We start from the raw sequence: 24,753 nt of genomic DNA, 5'->3' as shown, positions 1-24,753 counted from the left end.
GAAGTTACTAAGTTCCTTATTGAAAGAAGTAAAGAGACCACGACTGCTTCCAGAGTAAAGTCATACTTTATAGGCAGAAATATTTGCCCTCAGGTAGACATTTGATTCGCTTTTGTTTGTTTGTTTGCTTTTTAATTCAGCCAAGATAAAGGTAAATTCAAGTAGCAAATTATGTTTTCGGGTACTTAAGAAGCAGACGGTTTATCCATTTCTTTTTCTACTTAAAGAGCATAGAAACACCCTCTTAATGCATACATTCTTTGCTCAAAAGCCAATTTTCCAAAATGTCAGTATTTTCATCTTTCAATGACTTAATTACATTTGAGTTACTTTCTTAAGATACATCTAAATCCCATCATTAATAAAAAAACATGTCAGAGCTCCATGAAACCTCTATGAAATTGGTGCAATAAGAATCAGAATAATGTCAGTCCACAGTCCTTTAAGATTATACATAATAATTCTCCTTTTTCTTATGAGTTCCCAGAGCATCATAGTCTCATATAGTTAAGAACAGTAACTATGGAAGCATCCTTAGAGACATGTGGTAACACCATGTAGTACTAACTGATTAGTAAGCCGTAATGAAGGCATTGCAAATGCAAATGCCTACACATGCAGGTAGAGCACAACAGCCAGAGAAGCCAGCCGCAGAGATACTAGGAGGAGAGAGAGAAACCCTGCCCACTCCAAACAAGGCAGCCACTAACTTGATTCAGCCAGTTGTCTTTCTCATATTGTCATTTCTTTAGATTTTTTTTCAAAAAATTGAAAAATCTGGATTTTTACATGATAGCTCCTAAATTTAGGTATTGGCAAATAATTCTATTTTCAAAACACAATAAAAGCCAAACAAAACATTTCTGAAAACTAGATCCTGCCCATCCATGGGCTACCAGTGTCAAAATTTTGCCTACGAGACTAAAGACACCCCCTATGCTGTTAAAGAAAAAAATATTCAACAACACTTGTTGAAGATGTTAAGGCAGACCTTATCCAGGACCATCGCAATGGGTATAGGGACCACAGCGATGGGATTTTACAGTGGGGAGAGAGATTGGGCCCAACTCCAAATACAGCATGGGCAAGTGGGAATTTATAGCCAAGGAGCAGGGTGAAGGTCAGGGGATGGAAAATTACTAAAAGGAAACATCAGGAGTAAGTGGGATTCTGGCTAAACCAACCTAACAGGATTCTTTGCTAAAGACAGGCCAGGCTGATCAGACATCACCTGGGGGATGGTGGAGGATGAGGAACCCGATGAGAATGAGATACCGAGGGTGATCAGATACAAGGCTGGGGGGTTCTGGTTAAACTGACTTAGCAGGGTTCTTGTAAAACTGGATTTTACAAGGAAGTGCACAGATGGACCTAGGAGAAGGTTCAGGAGCCTGTCTAAAGTTTGGTCAAGCAAAGAATCTTTGTCAATGTTCTCCAGTCCCTGACAGCTCTATCAATAAAAGCCAAGTTCTTTACTTCCAAGAATAAAGAAAAAAAAAAAACTGATCATCCCAACTTTAAGGATGCCTAAAAATCAAATGCTCACCAACAGGCTGCATCTCTCCTGACCAAGGCGGTTCATGGTTTCAGGAACGGTTTGCACAGATTTTGCCAAATCTGAAAAACTTTTTCTTTTTTTTCTGCTGCCACTCTTATACAGATAATATCAGAATATATTTTAACCTCTTATGTCACAGCAGATGAAATACAAACGCTTAAAAAAAAAGTCAGAGGAGCATCACAATGTACCAGACTCAATCTGAAAACTGAGCCTGGGCCTTCAGTATTTCTTTTCCCTTTTCTTTCTGGCCTTCCTTCCTTCCCTCCCTCCCTCCTTCCCCTCTCTTCCTCCCTTTTTCTTTCTTTCTTTTTAAATTATTTGAAAGTAACCACAATGACTGAAATGTGGACCTAACAGCAGTGCCTGATTTTGTGTTTTGCTTTTTCATTCTGATAGAAAACATCATGTTAAGTCTATCTTAAACTAAACCAAGACCAAAGGTAACTCCCTGGCTCTGAGGGCCCATCTTATCTCTGCAATACTCAGCCATGGATCAGAAATCCTTAAAAACATGAAGGATAAAAGGCAGCAGTGCCTCTCGTGACGAACGCAATGTTCACATTCACAACAGAAAATATTCTCAATAAAGCCAAAATGCTTACTTATTAAAGAGACATTAAAAACACAACTGCTTCCAGGACTTTACATCAGAGCTGCAATTTAATTCACAGTGAATTTGATTCTACGGTTGCCAAAGTCCTAAAGGTAATGTGTGGAGTGGGAAGTGCCTGGGAAGGAATGATTACCCCAGCTTCAAGTACAAGTCCCCAAACAGAATGTGGCTTGAGGCTGTTGAGGCAAGTGGGGCTGAAATATTTCTACATCGGGTAGCTGAGCAGCTCTCTGTAGCTATTTTAACCTCTGGAGGAGGGTCCCAGTCCTGGGGCCTTGCCGGTGGATAATTCAGATCTGGAGTCTGCTCAGGTTTCTGAGAAACTCCCAGTTCCAGTAAGGACCTTGCCAATTCCTTTGAGCTTTCTGGGATTGAGTGAAAATTGCGAAGACTGGGAAACAATTATGTAACCACCCTCTGAGCTTCTGGGGTTCTATATAACTCCAAAGTAGGAGAGGCCTTTGCAGCCCTGTATTGGAATCCCATGGGCTCCTGAAGCCTTCCCAAACTCAGAGAGTTGATGTTCTAACCAAGAGCACCCTACGAACATTAGCTATTCAATGTCCAAGACCGCTGGCTATGGCAGGTTGTTCACAGGCAAGAAAGTGACACTCCTCCCCAGGGATTTATCCACATTACAATGAAAAGATATTCGGTTCAAAAATCTCATTTTATTTCATGCAATTTTGAGTACATTTTGAAGTCAAGTACTTATTTTAATAATCACAAATCCCTGATATATACGTATTTTAGGTGGTTGCAAGAACATTCTAAATACTCAAAAAAATGTATGTCTAAATATAAATCTTGTCTTATATTCCTCTCTGGCACTTAATTTTTATTATAATTTATTTATTGCAATTTTGGGTAAATATGTTTTCAGCTGTTGGGAAAGATGTATGGTATAATAGTTAAAAGCAGAGATTTCTAAGCCAAACTGCCAGGGTTTAAATCTCAGCTCTACCATTTGGTAGATGTGTGACCTCGGGTAGCTTACTTAACTTCCCTGTGCCTTAGTTTCCTTGTATATTTAATGTGGGTTAAAACTTATGCCTACCATGAAGGATTACTGTGTGATTAAGTGAGAATATATATCAACACTTAGAACAGTATCTGTCACTATGCAGTTTACCATTACTATAACATTCACCTTGCCTGTGTGTGTCTGTGTCTGTGTCTGTGTGTGTACTGGCATAGATGGATGGACGTAAATTGTACATTTCAGTTTTGCGCTAGGTCAGAGATATTCAAAATATAGTCCCTTGAACCATCAACATCCATATTACCTGGAAGACTCTCAGAAATACAAATTCAGGATCTCTTAGAGTTCTTATGTACAGCAAATTTCCAATGATTCTTATGTACACTAAAGTTTGAGAATCAATGTCTATATCATTTTTGCTTTTACTTACTGTCTTTTGAGATTATACAAAATACAGCTGCCAGGTGATTTTTATGCATGCTAAAGTTTGAGAATCACTGTTCTATATTGTCTTTGCTTTTATGTTGTTGTTGTCTTTTGAGATTATACCAGACATTTATAACTGTCATATTCCATTTTTTTGTCATTTCCATTCCATTTGTCATATTCAATCTGACTGAACATTCACTATCCTATAAATGTATCTAAACATTTTAAATTTTCTTCTCTATGATATATTTTTAGTTTTGTTGATGATTAGTTTAGTTTTTGTTATACTGAAGAAGCACTGACTGGACCTGATACTAGAAAACTGCATTCAAATCTACATTCTAACTCTTACTAGCTGTGGGGTCTCTTTGAGCAAACTGGAGATTCTCTGGATCTCAGTTTTGCCATAGGGAAAATATTATTATCTTAGAATTGTAAGAGTAAATTTTAGATGATCAGTGTCTATGTGAAAGATCTTTATTAAAGTGCTACTGTAAATTTCAGAAAATATCTATATAATTATGATTAACAGATTAGGCTTGACATTTCAAAATTTCCTGATTAGGACATTCTGACCAATGTCTGCTGTTTCCCAAAGGTCATCTAAAGAATTGCAACCTTTCCTTTGGTTTAAGTAACTATGCCATGTTACATCATGTTACTTTTTAAACAAATCCCTACAATTTAGAAGAATTCGTTGTCAATTTAGAATCACATGCTTCATGGCATATGCAGGAATATGTTGGATTCAGCTTCTCCAAATGAGGCTTAATAGTTCATATCCTGACCTTCAAATTAGGAGACAGCAGAATCGATGGGAAATAAAATGACAATCTCACAACTCTTGAAATTAAATTTACAGGAATGCTACATAAACATGGCTTTAAGTTTCAAAATCTATTATAAATAAAAAATGGAAAGAAAACTTAAGGAATAAAACATGCTTTGAATGTATACATGTTACATTTACATTAACCAAAAGAAAGAAGGAAAGTGTCCTACAGTTTTTTGAATTGAAGCATAGTTGATTTACAATATTGTGTTGGTGTCATGTGTATAGCAAAGGGATTCAGTTATACATATATATGTATATATCTTTTTTTTTATTCTTTTCCATTATAGTTTATTACAACAGTATTTTAAAAAAGCAAATGTTTAATGGATTGCTTTTATTTTCCAGGGAATGAGTAGGTATCAAAAAGGTCCTAACTAAAAGAAATACACACACACACACACACACACACACACACACACACACACACTAGTTTTTCTTCTTCAGTTTAGTGTTTCTCTGTTAGATTTCATTATTTTTATTACATCTGTATTTGCTATAGATGCTATGTAAAGTAATCCCAGTAAAATTTCAATACTCCAAATATACTCCAATGACTTTATGCCCCAAAGTATACTTTCTGAAGAGGATTTATGAGCAAAAGGTAAAGCATCTGATATGTAGAGATGTCTGTCAATCAAAGCAAGATAGCATAGGATAGGTGGAAAGAAGAGCAAACTGGGATTCTTAAACCTGAGTTCTAACTAGCTGGGTGATCTTGGGATTACCTGTAAAATGAGAAAGATTACCTGTAAACTGGTGTTAAAGCAACCTTCCAGCATCTCGATAGCATCTTAAAGAGTACTGCCGCTAGGATTTTCAAAACAATTCCCTTTCTCAGAATAATTGCTTCTGTTTTTTGACTCTTCGGCAAAAATTCAAGACTTTCCCAAGATATCTCTCTTTGTGAAACTCCCCAATGCAACAGGAATAACAGGAGATTATAGTGGCAATAGCAGGAGTTGTAGTATTGCTCTTGCAAGTTTATCTATCAATACTGCTTAAAAGACTGATAATTTTTTCCAGAACTATGAACCTAGTGTTTCAGTGCAAACCTTAACACAATTGCCTTTGAGAAATAAGCCCTGGGGTTTTGTCCATAGTTATAATGAGTGGAAAGAAATGAACTGGGTAAAAGGCTTTGCACTGAGAAATTTCTGGAATTTCTGGCCTATGGATTTTTCCTTAAACCATTAAGATGCTTATGCAAATGTAAACAGATTAGCAAGAATGAGTGCTAATGGATTCCTTAATAAGCGAACACTGCAGTATTGCCCAGAACAAATCCTGGAAACCCTGGATAGAAGAATATAAGCCAAATAAAAAAGGATAGTGCATTTCTCTGTGGCTCCTTCAGCCTCAAAAAGTACTCTGGAAGTGATTCTACAAGGTAAGACATAGGCTGGCCATTTGGCACTCTTGGTGGGAAAGTTGCCAATCAAATCGACAATTTTGAATGGGCACCCAAACCTTGAGCATAGGGAAAAGATATTCTTGAGCATATCATTGCCTTGGACTTCCAAACCTCCACCCCAAGTTCCCTGCTCCCGTGACACTAAACCCCAACATTGGACCCCAATTTTAAGGATAATGATCCTGTCTAATACCAGAGAAGTCAGGGAACTTGTTCAGGGACAAATAGCAGTCCAAATGTAGACAAATATTTAGGAAAAATTAAAATGATTAGGACTACTGGCTCTAGCCTCATAAGCATAATAAACAAATCACAAGACCAGTGAAAACTAGTGGTTTTTTTTCTCTTCTTCTGCATAACTCAAAGTGAAGTTCTTGGGGCCTAAATGTTTCACAAGTACTTTTGTTGTATTTCCTTTAGAGAAAAATGTTTTTATTATAAGTGCATTGCAGGTAACATCAAGCCTTCTACCATTTATATAGTAGCTGAGGCACTGAGCTAAACCCTTTACACATCACTGTCATTTAATTCTCACATAACAATTGTATGACATAGATATTATTATGCCCACTTTATTGAAGAGAAGTTGAAGCTCAGAAAAAAACAATGTCACAAACCTATTAAAGCAAGTAGCAGAAATCAAACCAATGTCTTTAGGACCTTTAAAGTCTTTGTTCCACGGCTTATGCTAAACTGCCCAACTTGGGACATGTGGTTGTTATTAATTTTAGGGTTCAAGTCAGGACTCATCAACTTTCCAACAGACAAGCCCTGCTTTCTGTTTGTATGTATGTGTGCATGTGCACATGCCGCATGAAAATGCATAGGTGACATGATGAGTGGGCGAGTTATCTGAAGGGTGAGGGCTCAACCTGAAGCCTCCACTCTATGCCCTGTAAACCCTCCTGATGTGACAGACTACAGAAACCGGTCAGTTCTAAACAGTGAGGAAATTACTGATTCTTCCCAACTGAATGAGCTAATCACTAAAATATGATTATTTGCGTTTGCTTGTTTATTGTTTTAATTCATATGATAAGATATTTATTAATCAACTACTATGTACCAGAATGATGACAGCCCCTACAGATGCAGTACTGAATAATGAAAGAACTCCATCTATAGATTTGCTTCAGACAATGTAACTGAGTATAGATGGGCCTGTAACAACTGCTTATGATATAAAATGCATTTCTATTTGATGATAAAACATAGCTCCTTTTAATCCCTATTTTGTTGTTTATTAGCAGCTCATTCTAGTCATCTGTAATACTATTTCACACTCACTATATTTATTTTCATGAATCCTTCCATTCTTTTATTTTTCTTGCAGCCAAAAGGCTTTATCCCCAAATGAGTGTCATCAGCACAGAGTCCCACCTGACATGAAAGACATGAATCACGCAACTGAGAGCTCTTGCAAGTACTCTTTATAAACTCTGTAAATATGAAGTGTTTGTTTGAAACAGGTACCCAACAAAAAATAAAATAGGGTATGCACACTCATATAACATGGTAATAAACTGAGAATCTCAGGCAATCACAATAAATTCATATATGATTGAACTACTATATGAAATTGGTGACATACAACAATTTTGACCTATGAAAATGACATTTACATATGATTCAACCTGATATTTATTTAGACTCCTCTCTCTGAACTAGGCTACACATTAACATTAAAAAGCTCTACTGTCCACCCAAAGTCTTTCACTGAGTTAAAACTCTTTTTAGAATGTAAACATAACACTAATTTTCCTGACAAACCAGAACAGCATCCTGTCTGCCAACAATGAACATGCCCAATCACTGAAAATACTTCTGACTTATTCTCTCCTAGTCAATAACTGTAGGTACAAAGTCAATTTGTTATATAAAAACTGCTTTTCTGTTAACACAAACATAGACAGACATGATCTCCAGAGCTAAAGCCGATATTCCATATATACCAGATATAAATCCCACACTATTGGAAATTAAAAACAAAACTATAACCAGAAGAGTTCACTATATATAATTAAAGAAAATATTAGGAGTCTGAAAGGGCTGAAGGGCAAAAGAAAAAAAATAAGTCTTTTAGGACTATGAAACCTAAAGATTTTTTTTTTCCTCTAAATTTGTTAAAGAGAATCTGTCTCTGGGTTGAGAACTTGCTTGCAAAGTCTCTGCCTAGAGCAAGATATTCAGAGCCAACTTGTTAACTCCTAATAAAACAAGACTTGGAAGGAAAATGCTTCCAGCCCCAAAAGCGAAGTGTACCAGCCGGCATTGTGATAATACCATATGACTGGTTTTCTTAGGTATATTTTCCCCTTATTATCAACTTCCTTTTTCCATCATATTAAGATCCACAAAAATATATATTATCTACCATAAAGCAACTTGAAGCTGAACACTTTGTTTTTTGACAATAAAAGTTCATAGGACCCATTATGTTCCATGGAAAAAGTAAGCATTGTCCACCTTTACTGTGTCTGAATGCCACTGTCCCTTTTGGTTTCAAACAATGCTTTATAATAGTTTGATAACACTGATCATTTCAAATATTCCTATAGCTTTCTGTATAGGTTAAAGCTACTTAGATCTAATAATATCTTGATTTTTACTCTTTGTTTTAATTTAAAACTATAATTTCAGAGGTGAATTCACACATGATAGGAAAAAAATGACATTTCAGAAACTTAACATTATCATTCAGGAGCATTCTCTGTGGATTAATTCTTTAATTCAACCTAATAAGGAAAAGTGAATCAAAGAAATAATCAATCCATAATTCATTATTTTCCATTGGCCATTCTCTCTGATTTCACAGGACTTAAATGTTTGGGGCCATTATTTTAAGTAAAATACTCAATAAACTAGCTGGAAACACCTCAAAGGGATGTTTTTCTTAGGCTACATAAATGGTCCCTAATTTTTAGTTAACAAAGGTGTTACTGTCTCTTTCAGTGGAATTGATTAACAATTGCTAAATCTTTAGCTCAATAACTAATTAACAGAAAAAAAGAATATTTTAACCGATAACTTGCTAAGGACATTTGTAATATGAATTAAACAAGCAAAGGTTTTCTTTTTTTTTTTAATATATATTTTTTTCCAGACCTTCTGAGTTTATTCTGAACATGTATATGTGATTATATCATGTTACAACTTTCATCAGACTTCATGTATTTATGACATCTTTCACTTCTGCCCCAACCTCCAAACCTGACACAAGTCCCCACAGAATATTCCTTTTTACCCACTGACTTCCAAATGCAAGTCCTTATCACTCCTAACATAAGTCTCTTCTAACCTTTGGGAGATGAGGGCTCCACCAGAAAGTGGGCATAGAGGGAACTTACCTCAACATAATAAAGGCCATATATGACAAACCCACAGCCAACATCGTTCTCAATGGTGAAAAACTGAAACCATTTCCACTAAGATCAGGAACAAGACAAAGGTTTTCTTTCTTCTCTCAAATGAGACGTCCGATAGCAAATAAGATTTAGTAAAAATATAATATGTGCAAAAATAAAACTGTTCTAAGTGCATATGTTCAAATAAATTCATCTATATTACATTCAATTCTATTAATATTTACTAAGCATCTACAATATACAAAGTCCTATGTTCACAGGGCTTGGAGGATGGCACAAAATGGATGAGTCCCCCAGATGTTCTTTCAAGGGATTTTTGGTTTAGTAGGGAGATTATTCAAGAATCAAAATTACTACGGAACATGGAACTTGGAAGGTGACAGCTTGAAAGGCCAAATGTTAGAACTCATAGCCTGGCTTGTACTCTAGATGATTCTAGATTTATGTCCATTCCCTTGAGAGTTCAGAAGTCCAAGGTCAGATAATCTCAAATTCTTGCATAGGGTAAGAATCATATCACCAGTCAGACAAAGAGCAAGTTAAACAACTGTCTACCATAGACAATTGTCATGGTAGTCCTAGCATCTTACATAGCACTTATATTTAAGAGCTTCAAGCACCTTGCAAACATAAGTGCTTTTCAGCTTTTAACTCTGTAAATCATCTGAGGAAACGCAAATAATAATTTTTATTTAGTCGATCAAGAGACCAAGAGAATTCTCTGATTTTAACCTATGGGTTTCCCCAAAATAAGAGGATGTCACCACAATCATACCAGATTTTAAATAAGCTGGATATTTCCTGGTCTACACACAAAACCTCTCATTTCACAACTCTGTAGATTCTTCATCAAGCACCGCCAGATCTTTGTTTTTGAGTTTTTAATTTTGTTTCTCAGCAAGACAAAAGGAAATCTGAAACTATGAGAAATCTAAAGCTCACTATAAGAAAAAGCTAAGAACTAAAGAGACCTGGACCACAACCCTTAACTATGTCATCTCAGTTCAACTCCCTGCTTCTCTCTCATTGTTTCCCAAACATAGTTGGACCAGAACCTGTTTCAGGGCTCGCCACCAAGCCCCCATACCAACCATTCTCTCCTTCACTGCTAGATAATCACAACAGCCCACCCCCACCCCTACCACATGGCATGAGCTGCCTCATTCTCTACCACTCACTCCATCTCCAAAAACTTGTCTCCTTATCCATCTTCCTTCCTTTCCTCCAGGTTCTGAAGCAAAGCTATTTCTCTTTCTTTCAAAGGCAAAGCATCCTCTGTGCCCCATCCCTTCCTAGTTTGTGAACTGTTGCTTACCACCCCTCTTCCCCTTCAGAGCCCTTGGCCTCCTGTGGCTCCATCGTCTTTCTCCTGAGTATTGGGGTGGGGTGGAAGTATGGGTTACACTTAACCCTAATGCTGCAGTTAGCTGCTCTTATATCCTTTCCTCATTCACTCAGTATCTGCTATCCTCATTTCCTTGCCATCTTCCATCTCAGATGCATACAGTTTCTCTTTGTTCTCACACGACAGGGAAATAGCTCCCTTTAGTGTCATTATGGTCCCTTTATTGCCAAAGTTAAGACCCTCCAATCACCTCTTCTCCTTTTCCTCCTCCTGTCACCCTTGATAACATTTCTCCACTGGTAACCCATCTTCCCTTGGCCTCCATGAAATCTCACTTTCTTCCTAACCATGTCTTCTTAACCCCTGGCCCTTTTACCTCTCAAAGTTTCCAACCCCTGTCCTCACTCTCCCCTTCAGAGAATCCTCTTTTGGTATCATTTTAACTATTACATCTAAAAAATTAGCTCCAGAATCTATTCTCTAGTCCTGTCTTTTGGTCAAGTGGCTTCACACCTTGAACAGCCCAGTGGGTATTTCTACCTAGTTCACCAACTCTCACTGAAGCATCAGCAACTTCCTCTCAGTTTATATCATCCCATTTCTGTCAAAACCATCAAGAGTCACTTAAGCTCAAAACCTTGGACTCCACTTTGATTTCCCTTTCTCTTCCCACACACGTATTGCATTGGCCACTTCTCTCTTTCTCATTCCTGCCACCAGAGCCAAAGCTCTACCTCCCTCACCATCTTCACTTCCACATACTACTGCAATAGATTCTATTTTGTCTGCATCCTCCAGGGTGTGCACACCACCCTTTCTCCCTCCCATTTGCCTCCCCTCCTGCCATAAACATATTCATATCCATACATGGTTTTAGATGGCTTCTAGAGGATGTGTTTGGTTTTTTTTTTTAAACCACCATTTTCATTATTGCTTCATTGTTGAAAAACCTTCAGTGATTCTCAGACTATCTCAACTGGGCTTTCAGAGTTCCCTAAGATGTGTTTACTACCTTCCCAACTTTATTTTTCATCACTATAACACGAACACTCCCCACAGCCAGGTCCCAAACATTTCTGCTCTTTCACCAATGTTTGGTGCCACCATCAGTCCCACACCCAGCCATGCTCTTATCTTTTCCTTTTCACCAATCAAAATTCTTGGCCATTCTGGGCATGTTATATTACAGTATCATGATAAATGCACTGCCATTCTAGACGTACTGGACAACCACCCATAATTTCCGAAATATATCATGCTCTTCTGCACCCCTGCATCTATACTCATGAACTAGCATTTGCCTGAAGTGTTCTTCCTTCTCCTTGTCCTCTCTGCAAAACTCTATTTGTCCTTAAGGTATAACTCATGTGCTACTTCTTCTCGAACTATCCCCTGACACCCAGCAGGTATAATTTATGGACCTTTCTCTGTGTTACCACTATACTAGTTTATACCACTGTTATATATTTGCCAGATATACTTATACGGCCACCTCCCTGCTAGGTTGAGGGCGACACAACTAGAGGTAGGAACCATATCTTAAGTGTTTCTGAATGTCTCTCACTGCTTCTAGCACTGAATATGGGCTGTAGTAGAGATACTCACTAAACATTTTATTAAAATTAATTATCTAATTGTAACTGTAACTTTCTTGCAAGGAAGGACTAGGTAATGATCCCCACTTAAAATCCTGCCAGGTATATATAGTAGATGCTCAAATTTCTTTTTGAATGGTAGTAAAATATGTTATATTGTTAATTATTTCACAGAGAATGTAGGCTTTTTGAAACCAGGAATTGTGTCTTATAATTCTTTCAAATAGTAAGTATAGATGATGGATGGATGGATGGATGGATGAAGAAAGGAAGGGGTTAGAAAAGCAGATCCTTTTTCCCTTTCCATTCTTTTTTAAATGGCTTATAAATATGAGAAGATAGCAAGTTTGTTTCTTTCCATCTGCAAACCACACTGTTGACAAATGATTGTTTTTACTTCTTTAAACATTTATGAATAAACACATTCAGGCTAAAGAAGCAGCTACCAGTACAGCTAGAATAAGCTTCTTAAGATCCAAGCAAGAAATGAGTCCACATCTGAGCTTAGGGTCCAAGGCATTCCCCACATACCATTCTTCCACTTGGTGACACTACCAATAAGCTCCTAATTGGAAGGTTAGGAAGGGTAAGGTGATCAATGAAGGCACATCAGTGATTACCAGTGTAAACGCACAAGGTTCTTTCAATTTTTGGAAAACCAGTAAGATGGAAAGTGCTTGTTTGCAGAAGTGATGTTTCCACTTCAATGAATCTAATATATATATAAAATTCAAGGATTTGATGTTGTCATTACTTTAGACAAGGTGCAATATAGGCAGAGGGCAGACAAACTTCCTTGCCAAGCACCTTAATTGAGATCCAAAACTGAAAGCAAATCTCTTTCATGACCCAGAAGAATTAGGTAGACAAAAGTTAAGTTACTGGTAGGAGGGAGATGCAAGAGGGAGGAGATATGGGGATGTATGTATATGTATAGCTGATTCACTTTGTTATAAAGCAGAAACTAACACACCATTGTAAAGCAATTAGAGTCCAATAAAGATGTTAAAAAAAAAAAAAGTTAAGTTACTTTTACCTCATCAGAGCTAAACAACAGCAGAGGCAGAAGTACCAGCAGTTGATTAAAGGCATTGTCCTGACCACCATGGCTAAGCAAGGGCTGCCTTATGGAACCAGGTCAGGGGACACTGATTTCTCTATTCAACTTGGAGGCACCACTTTGTAAATGACACAATCATTTTTGGGTACAAGAGGTGCTTTAAATGTGGTAACATTATATCATTTCAGCTATAATGATCATAATTACTTATTTCTTTTAATCACAACCCACTTAACCACTTTAGTACAGAGAACTAGTTCAAGGAGTTTAATTTTCATTCAACATCTAATCTTTGTGTTTACTGAAACCCTTCACAGGCTTTGTTTACTGTCTGCTTGCTGGCCTGGACGTTTGATCTTGCAAGACTAGATCAGACAGGGTCAGATAAAATACTGATTACTAGAATAAACCAGGCTTGAGGAAGTAACACTGGTTTTTAAAATCCTCGTTTCTCCCAGCTTTTTAATATTTTGCAAAATAAGCTCAAATAAACAAACAGAATTAAGACAACTAGCAATCAGGGGCTCCTTGAGCAATGACTGAGAAAAGGAAAGTGATGGGGATAATTTTGCTTTCTGGCCACAGTATAGGGTTTGGTTAGGTTCATTCATTCTAGTGGTATTATTTTATGACACAAATAATTTTGAGATATCCACTAGAATTGTGTGAACTTTCAATGACCCCTTAATTCTTGTGACATATTAAATACTTGAAACCGACCTGACCAAAGACGGCATTTCATTTTGCTTTTGGTGCCAGATGAAAAACACTTTAAATATAAAATTATTTTCTTTTAATTGATTAATTTTTAATTAGGAAACATTTAAAACATATGAGCGCTTCTTTGTTAAGGTACTTTCTTATTCTTATAAGATCCCTTGCAGAATTAGATTGCCATAATAGTATAATTAATAATAGTACTGCACACAATTGCCACTTCGTTTCATAAAACTGATGGGGCAAGTGTATGTCTAAATAGACTTAATCCAAAAGAAGAGTGAGGTTAAAAATATTGTTTTAATAAAATGCGTAGAACCTATGAAAGAAAAATTGATAGGTAAATCCCACATAACCCCCAAAATTCTTGAAAATAATTAATAGCATGAATGTTTCTAGGTCCCAGTGGATTATCCTTGGGTCCAACACTAAGACTCCTACACATTAAACAACCGTTAATATTGGTCTTTTTGTTTTGTTTTGTTTTTCCACAAAATGTATGTATTTTTCTGAATCCTGGGAGCTTATGAGAGCTACATTGTAAAATCTAGGCCAGAAGCAATTACAGTATGAGATGAACAGCAATTAAAAAAATGCCATCTGAACCAACCAACTACCACATTCAACCACTTCATTTTCTTCAGTATCGAAAACTCCTGGGAAGCAGGTTCATGGTTCTGAACTTTAAAACCAGAGTACACAAACTGTCTCCCCATCTATCCTGAATTAACACTAATGTTAACTCAAATATGTCTGTGTCAACTATGATTGCCTTTGAAATTAAAAGAAAAAGGTAAACAGAATGTGCTTTGCTGTGATCACTGGGGAAAATAACGTTAACATGCTAAGCCAAACCAACTTAAGACTTTTTAAAGAATAAGTGTAAATAGTTTAGCTATAATAACAACAAATTCAAAAAATGCACATTAAAATGTTTACTTCAAAATTTAGACAATTCCATTTGTATATAGTCTTTACATCTGTTTTTAATGATATCAAATTATTGATTATTCATTTTTCTCATATTTATTTAAGCATTAACTATAGAATTTGCAATCTGATCTTTTTTTCCTAAAACCTTTCAGTAGACTTTTATTTTTGCCAGGTTTTAGTCATGTTTACTTTGATCTTTCAGAGTATATAATTATTTTACTGTTTATTTCTATGAGAAGAGAAAAAAAATTTGACCTAGGAGATCTATATGTGGCAATTTGTAACAGAATCACATAGCTTATGTTTGGGAAATCATGGTTTTGATTAAGAAGCAACCATTTAGTTCCCACTGTTTTATTAAAACAGACATTAGCAGATAATAGGAAACATATTTAACAATGTAGCCTGCATTTAGTTTGAGACATCAGTAAGCTAGCTTGAGATTTTCTTCTATACTGAATATCAGCAATGATACATGTAAACTGGTAACTATGGAATGGAAACAAGGTGGGGGAGGGGAGACAAGGAAAGACAGAGAACTCTGACTTCTGCTCTCTCAGGAAGAGCCCTAAGGTAGAATTCTGGTTTTGCTACTTTATTTCCAGATTTGAAATTCATTGCTTATTTTTTTTTTTTTTTTTTGAAAATGGATGGACACAAATAGAAATTTTACAAACAAAATCATTGCTTTCTCATGAGAAATGGATTCTACTAGATAGGAACTCCCACAGTGACATCTATTCACAGCATAAAGCTTCTAAGGACTGAAATGTTCCTGTATAGGTCCAACACTTCCTTTTCTCTGAAGGTGGAAAGTTAATAAAATGCACTTCTCTGGGGTGTTTATTTTCTCTACACCATTATACCTGTCATGAATTCTTTGTTTTTCCTCCCACTCCCTTGGTTGATGAATCAACACCACTTGAACTGTTTTACGGCAGCTTGTGTTTACTTCACACATACCTTAACCTTCCCTTTTCTCCTCCTACTGACACACACACATGCACACACACACTTTTTAACAGCAACGACTAGCTCCATCTCTTTGAATAGCATGTGTACACAGCGGCTGGCCGCCTCTTCAGGTGTGGATCCTTGACCTCCTGATTGAAATCAAGGTCTCAGTCTACTTTTATGGCACTTAAAGATTTAACTGTGCATTTACTATCTTGAAGAAAAAAATAGAGCTTGAAGAATTGACTTGCTAAGAAAGAAAGGAGAAAAGTAGAAGACATAAGTGTTAATGTGTGTGTGAACAGATATATACACACACAAACCACACACACACACAGATTCTGTAGTGGCGATTCTGAAAACACTAGAGTGAAGAGTTTCCAGTCTTTCTGAATCTGGAATTATACTCCAGACTATTAAAAGAGAACGCTCTCTTCCTTTCTCTTATAATAGAAAGTAAATTGGATCTAACAAATGACCTTGAAGCTGCGTGATTCTTTTGATTTTTAGCCAAAGAGGATATTGTTCAAGCACTTTAACAATCTGATTTTAAAGGAAAAACTTGGAGACAACACTTACAGAAAAGAAACACTTCCGAACTACACAATCATGTCTTATAATGAGAAGGAGTTATTCATCTTATCCTGTACAAGAGTTAATATTAATAACATTGTAAAGCAAGTACCCAAGCCAGAAACTAGAGGGTCCTAAGAATTTTAGAATATATTGAAAAGGAATGGATCTTAATTCAATTTTTAGTGAACTTAATTTCTCCTGGGTAGTTCAACGACTTGACTTTCCTTATAAATTGTATATTTAGCATAAAATGCTCTCATTCCTTTGTAATCAGAAATGTGCCACCAATGCAAATAAAGCTCATTTTCTCCAAAGGTAACCTTGTAAACAAACTCCCAAGTACTCAACAGCCAAGAGGCATTACTTCCATACTGTCTCCCTAGAGGAAAACTACAGGTAGTAAAAACAAATAAATTAATCCTTTACTTTTACCTGCCCACCATAAATTGTCATTTAACCCTCTCAACAGGGGCAGTGAACCATCAGCAAGTCTCTGAATACCTATAATAAAGCACGATGAATGATGTCATAATCATGCAAAATATGAACTAGAAGGACCCTCAAACATCAACCTGTTCTGTTACCAAAATATCCCCCAATCCCCTCAGGGGTTGGTAGCATTTGAATTGAATAGCATTTGAAGTGGGGTGAGAACAACAGAATTTTTCCAGCATTGACAAATTTGCAAAGGCAAAATATCACATATATTTAAAGGGCTGGATGGCCTAAATAGCATGCCATTTATTATATGAGAATGGTATATTCAGGATCAGATATAATTCTATATATAATATATTGCTGCTAGTAGAATTACTACTATTAATTATTGTTACAATATTATAGCTATTGTTTATTAAGAGATTACTTTGTGCCAGTATTAACGTATTTAGTCCTCACAGCTAGCCAGTGACTTACTTACTTTTATTACTTCCAATTTTCAGATAAGGAGATTGAGTCTTGGTGAAGTTTAATAATTTGTTCAAGCTCACACAGCTAGTAAACAGAACACAAAGATTTGAATACAAGTCCTCCTGACTGCAGAGTCCCTTTGCTTTAACCACTGTTCTGGAATTGTCTCCAAATAAACACAACATCAAAACTCCATTTCTGACCAAAGATTTCCTGATACCACACAGTCATTTCAATTTGCTAATTGGTACTTAAACTATAAGTGCTGATTTAACCTAGAATGACTGCTTTTTTCATTAATAAATTAATGAAAATGATTTATTGATTGAGCTTTTTAAATAGACATGCCTATCTGAAATATACAACTTCAAAATATTTTTAAAGATCTCAGCCTTCACAAGCATCTCTTGTGAAAACTACACACTTCATATATTATGCTAAGAATTTTACTTTAGTTCTAACACCATCTTAGTTTTAAGGGAGCTAATCTGGATCTCTTGATGGAAATATTAATAATCTTATCTTGCACCCCAATGTTCATAGCAGCACTATTTACAACAGCCAAGGCATGGAAGCAACTTAAGTGTCCATCAACGGAGGAATAGATAAAGATGTGGTATATACATAAAACAGAATATTACTCAGCCACAGAAAAACAATGAAATATTGCCATTTGCAGCAACAATGGATGGACCTAGAGATCATCATACTGACTGAAGTCAAACAGAGAAAGACAAATATTATATGATATCACTTATATGTGGAATCTTGAAAAAATAATGCAAATGAACTTATTTACAAAACAGAAACAGAATCACAGACATAGAAAACAAACTTGTGGTTGCCAAAGGAGAAGGGGGCAGATAAATTAGGAGTATGGAATTAACAGATAAACACCACTATATATAAAATAGATAAATAACAAGGCTTTCCTGTATAGCACAGGGAACTATATTCAATATCTTATAATAACCTAAAATGGAAAAGAATCTGAAAAAAATACACACATATATATATACATGTATAACTGAATCACTTTGCTGTATACCTGAAACTAATACAATATTGTAAACCAACTATACTTACAATTAAAAAAAGAATCCTACCTTTATAAAAAAGTATATAAAATTTTATTAACAATTGTATCTAAATTAGCATAAATTCCCAAGAATCAACAACTCCTTGACCTAAGAAACTGAAAATAGGCTTCAAAAATAAAAGTCAGTTTACCTTTAATCTTCTTGTACTTCTTATACCATCTCCCAAACTCCTGGCACTTGGTTGCTGACACGTTGGCATAATATGTGCTATTTACAATGGATGAGATCATACTCTGTAAAGAAAAAAAAAACAGTTATTTTTCCATAAATATGAGTATTCCTTTTCAGGGACAAGAAAAGGCACATTATATAGTCCATACCAATCTCCTCTGTCTTTTAAATTGGAAGCAGTCACCCTCCTGCAAACTAAACTATTAAATATGATTAATGAAACTTATTATCCCTTTAACTTGTACGATGACAGTGCATTCTCCATAAAACCAACCCTGGAGCAATGTCAAAGATGGAGGGCGCAGGACACACAGATTGAATGCAAAGGGAAAGAACAGTTGTGATTTAGGAACCCGAGCAAAAGGTGAGATCAGATGCTCCTGCATCTGTAATCCAAATAATGCCTCTCAGATGTTTCTGTTCCGCTTCCAACTGCACCAAGCTTACACAGCCAAGAATCTGAGAACATCCGTGCTACACACTACAGAACAACATTTAGGGAAATAAGTTAAATTAATATGATTTATAGAAACGTGTGATTAGCACTTGTGTGAAAATTCACCAAATGAAAAAATTAACAGTGTTATTTTAGAGCAGGGGAAACTAAACATAACACTTGTTCTGTATTTCAAGCAAAAATGCATCAAAGCTAAAACTTTGAGTGTTTAAGTACCTGATTCCTTCTTGTTCTTCATACTCCTCTCTCTCCTCAGCTCAACCCTTTAGCTGATTTGTTTGAAATTGCAGTTAACAGGAAAGAGAAAGGGAGCATAACCTAACTTACCACTGAAAAATTAAAAATTATAACTGCACACCTTGAATTCAATTTCATACAGAGATATGTTTTCAGTCAATATGGCATGTTTGGACCAACATTCGTGGCAGACGTTAACTTATACCTGAATGACTGTGATAGTACATGTGTATGTTTTATACATAGATTTTATTTCTGCAAATTCTGTCTAAAAACAAATGGACATAAACGAGTCAAGAGATCCAAATGACCTACGTAAGGCTTTATATCCTGCCTTGAAATCTCATCTTTCTTAAAAAAGTTTTCCCCAGATATGGAACAGTTGAGGGAAATCTTGGAACTTCTAATGTCATTTCGACAAAGAAGTCAAGATAAAAAGGATAACAATAAATCAAGGCATTGACAAGTTATTTAGGTTCAAATGCCAGTAGACAGTCCTGCATAGACTCCCATTTAAGACAGTTTCCTCTTTGAGCCCACAGACCCCCTCTTTTTTAATCACTATGCAGTACTGATGGGGGAGGGAGGTTCTAATTCAATTCACAGAAACCTCTGGTTCTTTCTATATAGCAGATGGCTATCCTCCCTGCAGTTGCTGATCTCTAAATGACAATTCTGTTCCCTAAGGGGAGATAGTAAAGGGAACTCTTTTAATCTGAGGATCTGGACACAGCCCTGGAACACAAAGAGCCAGTATCACCTGAGTGTATCACAGAACTTGGAGCCTTGCCTGCTGCCTTAGAGGATCAATGGAATCCTAATCTTCCTGAGGCAGGGTTCTGCTTTGTATGTTACTAAAACAAAGGAGTAAAGAAGTCTCTTGGCTAGCTGGGCTAGTTCTTTCCCTCTCTGGGCTGAGCTTTTCTCTCTGTCCCAGTTCGTGAGATCCTTGAGAACAGTGACTCTGTCTGTTTCTTTTTTTTTCTCTCCCTTGTGTCTAACACGGTTCTGATGTGGGATATCTGAGTCACTGAAATATAACAGATGAAAAGGGACAAAGATGAAATTTTAAAATGCCAAACTGAAATGTCAAAATAATGAAAAATTTAACATGAAAGCAGCCTAATAACAGATGCACCAGCTACTCTGGTGTATGTGAATAACTGCAAATGTACTTGTCATCTTTCTATGTTGTTTGTATGAATGTTACCCTCTGGAAAGGCATAAGATACATAGCCATGGCAGAAGCCAGAGCTAAACCTTCTATCACAAAGTGATCTAGAAAGCAGATTAAAATGGAAAGTGTTTTAAGTACTGCCTGCAGCTGCCCCTCAACTCTTCCTGGCCCATAAGACCAGGACACAAATCCATATTACTCTGGTCTCAGATAATCCACATTTCCCCCACTCCCTGGACTTCCTATTTTGTCTTTGCTCCAGATGCATCTTCATTAACACTCTTGTGTTAGTGGCCAGTGTCAATCTATGTGGCAAGAAAATGAATACCTGGGCTTCTGCTGGTTTCATCACCAGATGGTCTTACACTAGAGTCGGTTCACACTCATTTAAAAAGGAGTTGGCAGATGTGGTATATATACACAGAGGAATACTACTCAGCCGTAAAAAAAGAATGAAATCCTGCCATTTGCAACAACATGGATGGACCTTGAAGGCATTATGCTAAGTGAAATAAATCAGAGAAACACAAATGCTGTATGATTTCACTCGTGGTATCCTAAAAAAAATAAAAATAAAATAAAAACAAACTAATAGATACAGAGATCAGATTAGTGGTTACCAGAGGGGAGGAGGGTTTTGGGGTGGGTGAAATTGGTGAAGGGGCTCAACTGTATGGTGATGGATGGCAACTGTACTTGTGGTGGTGATCACTTTGTAGTATACACAGATGTCAAACAGTAAATGCTGTACATCTGAAACTTATATAATAAAATAATAACAATAATAATAATTAAAAGGTAATAGGAAAAAAAAGGAGTTGGCTACCCAGAGACTCAGTCAGGTTTGTTCTCTTCCCCATATTATTATAAGCGAGTTTCTAACTCTGCTGACCACAGAACAAAAAATAAATAGGTTTAAGCTATGAACTGAGCAAAGGAACTGGGTAGCAAATAAAGACAGTTTCCTATAACACGAGAAACTTTAGTCACCAGAAATGTCTCTTCAAATGTGTGGCACCTTTTATTCATATTAACTCCCTGCAGGTCTTTACAGTTAGTTGACCCTTAAAGTAGCTCTACTGATACAAATTTTTATAATTCAACCTGAGAGAGCTTTAAAAACAGAAGAGGTACATCTTGGGGATATTTAAGATGAAAGGTCATGTTATGTCTTACCATTACAGTTTCAATTATGAACATTTTCTAACCCTAAATTAGACTGCTATATTCTCAAAGCCTGAGTCTGAACCACTAGGCCTCGCTAGAATACTCTGGACGCACACTACGAGGTCATCTTAATGTTATGTCAATTTACTTTTAAAACATCAAAGCTTAATTCATTATAAACAAAATTGAAAGGGGCTAACACAGACCCAGCACATGCTGACTTTTACTCTACAAGGAATAGTGTTCTCCAGAGTTCCTGGGGCATAGAGAATCTGTATTTACCACATTGCATCCATTCTACAGCCACGTTTTAAAAATACAGTCATCCCTCCATATCCATGGGTTCCTCATCCAGGGATTCAAACAACTGTGGATTGAAAATATTTGGGAAAAAAAAAAATTCCAGAAAGTTCCAAAAAGCAAAACTTGAATTTTCTACACACACCCCAGCAACTATTAACATAGCATTTAATCTAGAGATGACTTAAAGTATATGGGAGGATGTGCATAGGTTATATGCAAGTACTATGTCATTTTATACAAGGGACTTGAGAATCTGAGGATTTTGGTATCCGCGTGGAGGTCCTGAAACCAATCTCCTGGGATACCAAGGGATGACTGTACTTTTTTTTTTTGGCTGTGTGTTGGGTCTTCGTTTCTGCGCGAGGGCTTTCTCTAGTTGCGGCAAGCGGGGGCCACTCTTCATCGGTGCGTGGGCCTCTCACTATCGCGGCCTCTCTTGTTGCAGAGCACAGGCTCCAGACGTGCAGGCTCAGTAGTTGTGGCTCACGGGCCTAGTTGCTCCGCGGCATGTGGGATCTTCCCGGACCAGGGCTCGAACCCGTGTCCCCTGCATTGGCAGGCAGATTCTCAACCACTGCGCCACCAGGGAAGCCCTGACTGTACTTTAATGTCACTGAAATTGGGATGCATCTTACAATCAGTAGCATCTTAGACCTGATGAGATACAGTTGCTGCAAAATGGGATGAGTAATAATTAAAATCTCTCCCACCTACCACCCTGCCAAAAAATATCTAATTTCCATTCACTGCTTTTAAAAATATGTATATAATTTTGTAGTCTACATTGCTCTTTTATGTTTTCCAATCATTCAAGAGCAACCATACAATTGGACTTTTAGAATACCTCCACCTTTTTGATAAATGAACACGATATGAATCACTTTTTCAATCCAGAATACAACCACCTCCTCAGTATCCATGTTAATATAAAGCACTACTGATACAAATAACCCAGAAGATATGTGTGCTGTTATTTTTAACACTTAAACAAAGGGACTATGTTTTATTAAATATCAATATTTATATTATAATTAAATAGGCTAATATTAAATGACTAATAATATTAAAATGACTTTGCATTTAGGAAGCATGCTTCACTTCTCATGGTGGTGGGATGTGAGAAAGAAAGGAGGAGGACATGTGCAATGGGCAATCGAGGCAGCCCCTCTCATCCTTAGTCACAGCCATAAATAGCACACAGACAGTGATTGTAGACAAAGCTATTTTATGAAAAATATTACGTATTAAAATAAATAGGAAGGTTTAATATGTCTTCCTAACTACAGAAAAATTTTTGAAAGTTTCAGGCTTCTTTGTAATCAATCATGGAATTTTAAATATGAAGAATGTAGATGGGGGATAAAAATCTAAGTTTCCTCATTTGCAGTCACTCTGACACATCTGCCACTTATATTTAAAAGTTATTTTTTAATAAAATAAGGTTTTGAGGAATCAAGATATATCAGAATTAGTTACTGCAAAGCTTATTAGCTAATTTGAGTTTGCTCTAAGCCAACTGCAGGAGAATATTATAGTATTGTTATTAATACTTATTACAGCTAAGTAGAAATATAGCTAAGAAAAATAAATTTTCTTTTAGCTTCCTGAGACAAATTTTAAACTCACTTGTTTGTTTTTGACTAGCCCAGAGAAGAGACGTCACCTGTGATTATAAGTGTGCTTGCATTTTTCAAACCAAGGGCTCAGAAACTCAGAATGAAGAAGCATCTTGCCCAAAGTCAAATAGCAGCAGGAAGCACCACAAAGAGACACTACCACCAGGCCACACTGTTTCATGGGAAATGTTCATCACCATCTCCATCTGCTAGCACAAGCTCAAAGTGGATTCTGCAACCAATGCTTTAGACAAAGCAAGAAACAAGGTGACAAAAAATAAAACAAAAAGTTTCAGCCCCTTACATGAGTTAAGAAGTGTAGAATCAGAGAAAGCTAAGGAACCTAAAGGCAATTTAAAACTTAATAGAAAAAGCAAAACAATAAGCACAGGTTAAGATGATTTGTACAATATACTTGGAAAGACAGAGATTTGAGCATCCCCCTTTCCTCCCCCCAAAAAAGAATGAAAAAATAATTGGGTATCTCTCACCACTTTCCCTTTGGCTTAGTGAGATTTGTTTGAACAGCAAAATTATACTAAGAGTAGCTAAACTGCAGATGCATAATAGACTCACTGTAAAAAACAACATTTTAAAACCAAAGTGAATGGTTACATGTTCCATAGGTGAGAATGCCCTGTCTGAGCAAGAAGTAGGGGGAGAAGCTGGCATCTCACGGCCTCCCTTCCCACCTGAACACAGAGGACAGAGCATGATGCAGGCAATGAATGATATATGCATCCTTCGCTTGTTTTCAGCCTTGTCATTCTGCTTGGTAATATGTTAAATAACATATTAAACATGAGATCATAATGATACTCCAATTAAGGTTATAGGAAAGGGAAAAAAGTAATTTGGAGGAATTACTTTATCATGAAAAATTAATGTTACTTGGCCACTTTCTACTATCCCTTTCCATCCCCATTTCTGAGTTATACTCTCAGAATGGAAAGCTTTTGCCATTCTAGCTGAAAGAAACACTTCCTCTGGGCTGATTCGAGAGCTCCTCCCCTCGGGGACTGCCGAATGGTTTGCTTGTCTGACAGGGGCACCCTCGTCTGTGAAAGGGGAATACTGATACCTGCCTCAGAGGCTGTAAGGATTCAGAGTTGATCTGCATAGAAGGCTTAGCGCAGAAGAGGTGGAGCCAGCGGACGCCAGCTCTCTCCTCTTCCTGCAATCATTTCAGATGGTCATCTCAATCACCCACTGGGAATTATTTAGAAGTTGTCACCTGTGA

At 36.7% G+C, this 24,753-nt stretch overlaps 1 protein-coding gene across 2 annotated transcripts in view; it reads right to left on the bottom strand.

Moving 5' to 3' along the window:
* The window catches only part of SATB2 (SATB homeobox 2), a 194,017-nt gene that overhangs the window by 86,906 nt on the left and 82,358 nt on the right, over nucleotides 1-24,753 (bottom strand). For both annotated transcript variants that reach the window (XM_082397358.1, XM_082397359.1), the window contains exon 6: nucleotides 18,516-18,618. In XM_082397358.1, the coding sequence (XP_082253484.1) occupies nucleotides 18,516-18,618 (103 nt within the window). The remainder of the gene's footprint in view (nucleotides 1-18,515; nucleotides 18,619-24,753) is intronic.

The sequence above is a fragment of the Balaenoptera borealis genome (assembly GCF_965194805.1).
Source record: "Balaenoptera borealis genome assembly, chromosome: 6".
NCBI classification, from domain to species: domain Eukaryota; kingdom Metazoa; phylum Chordata; class Mammalia; order Artiodactyla; family Balaenopteridae; genus Balaenoptera; species Balaenoptera borealis.
The sequence above is the reverse complement of the archived record's forward strand: the minus strand, read 5'-3'. Positions and strand labels throughout refer to the sequence as shown.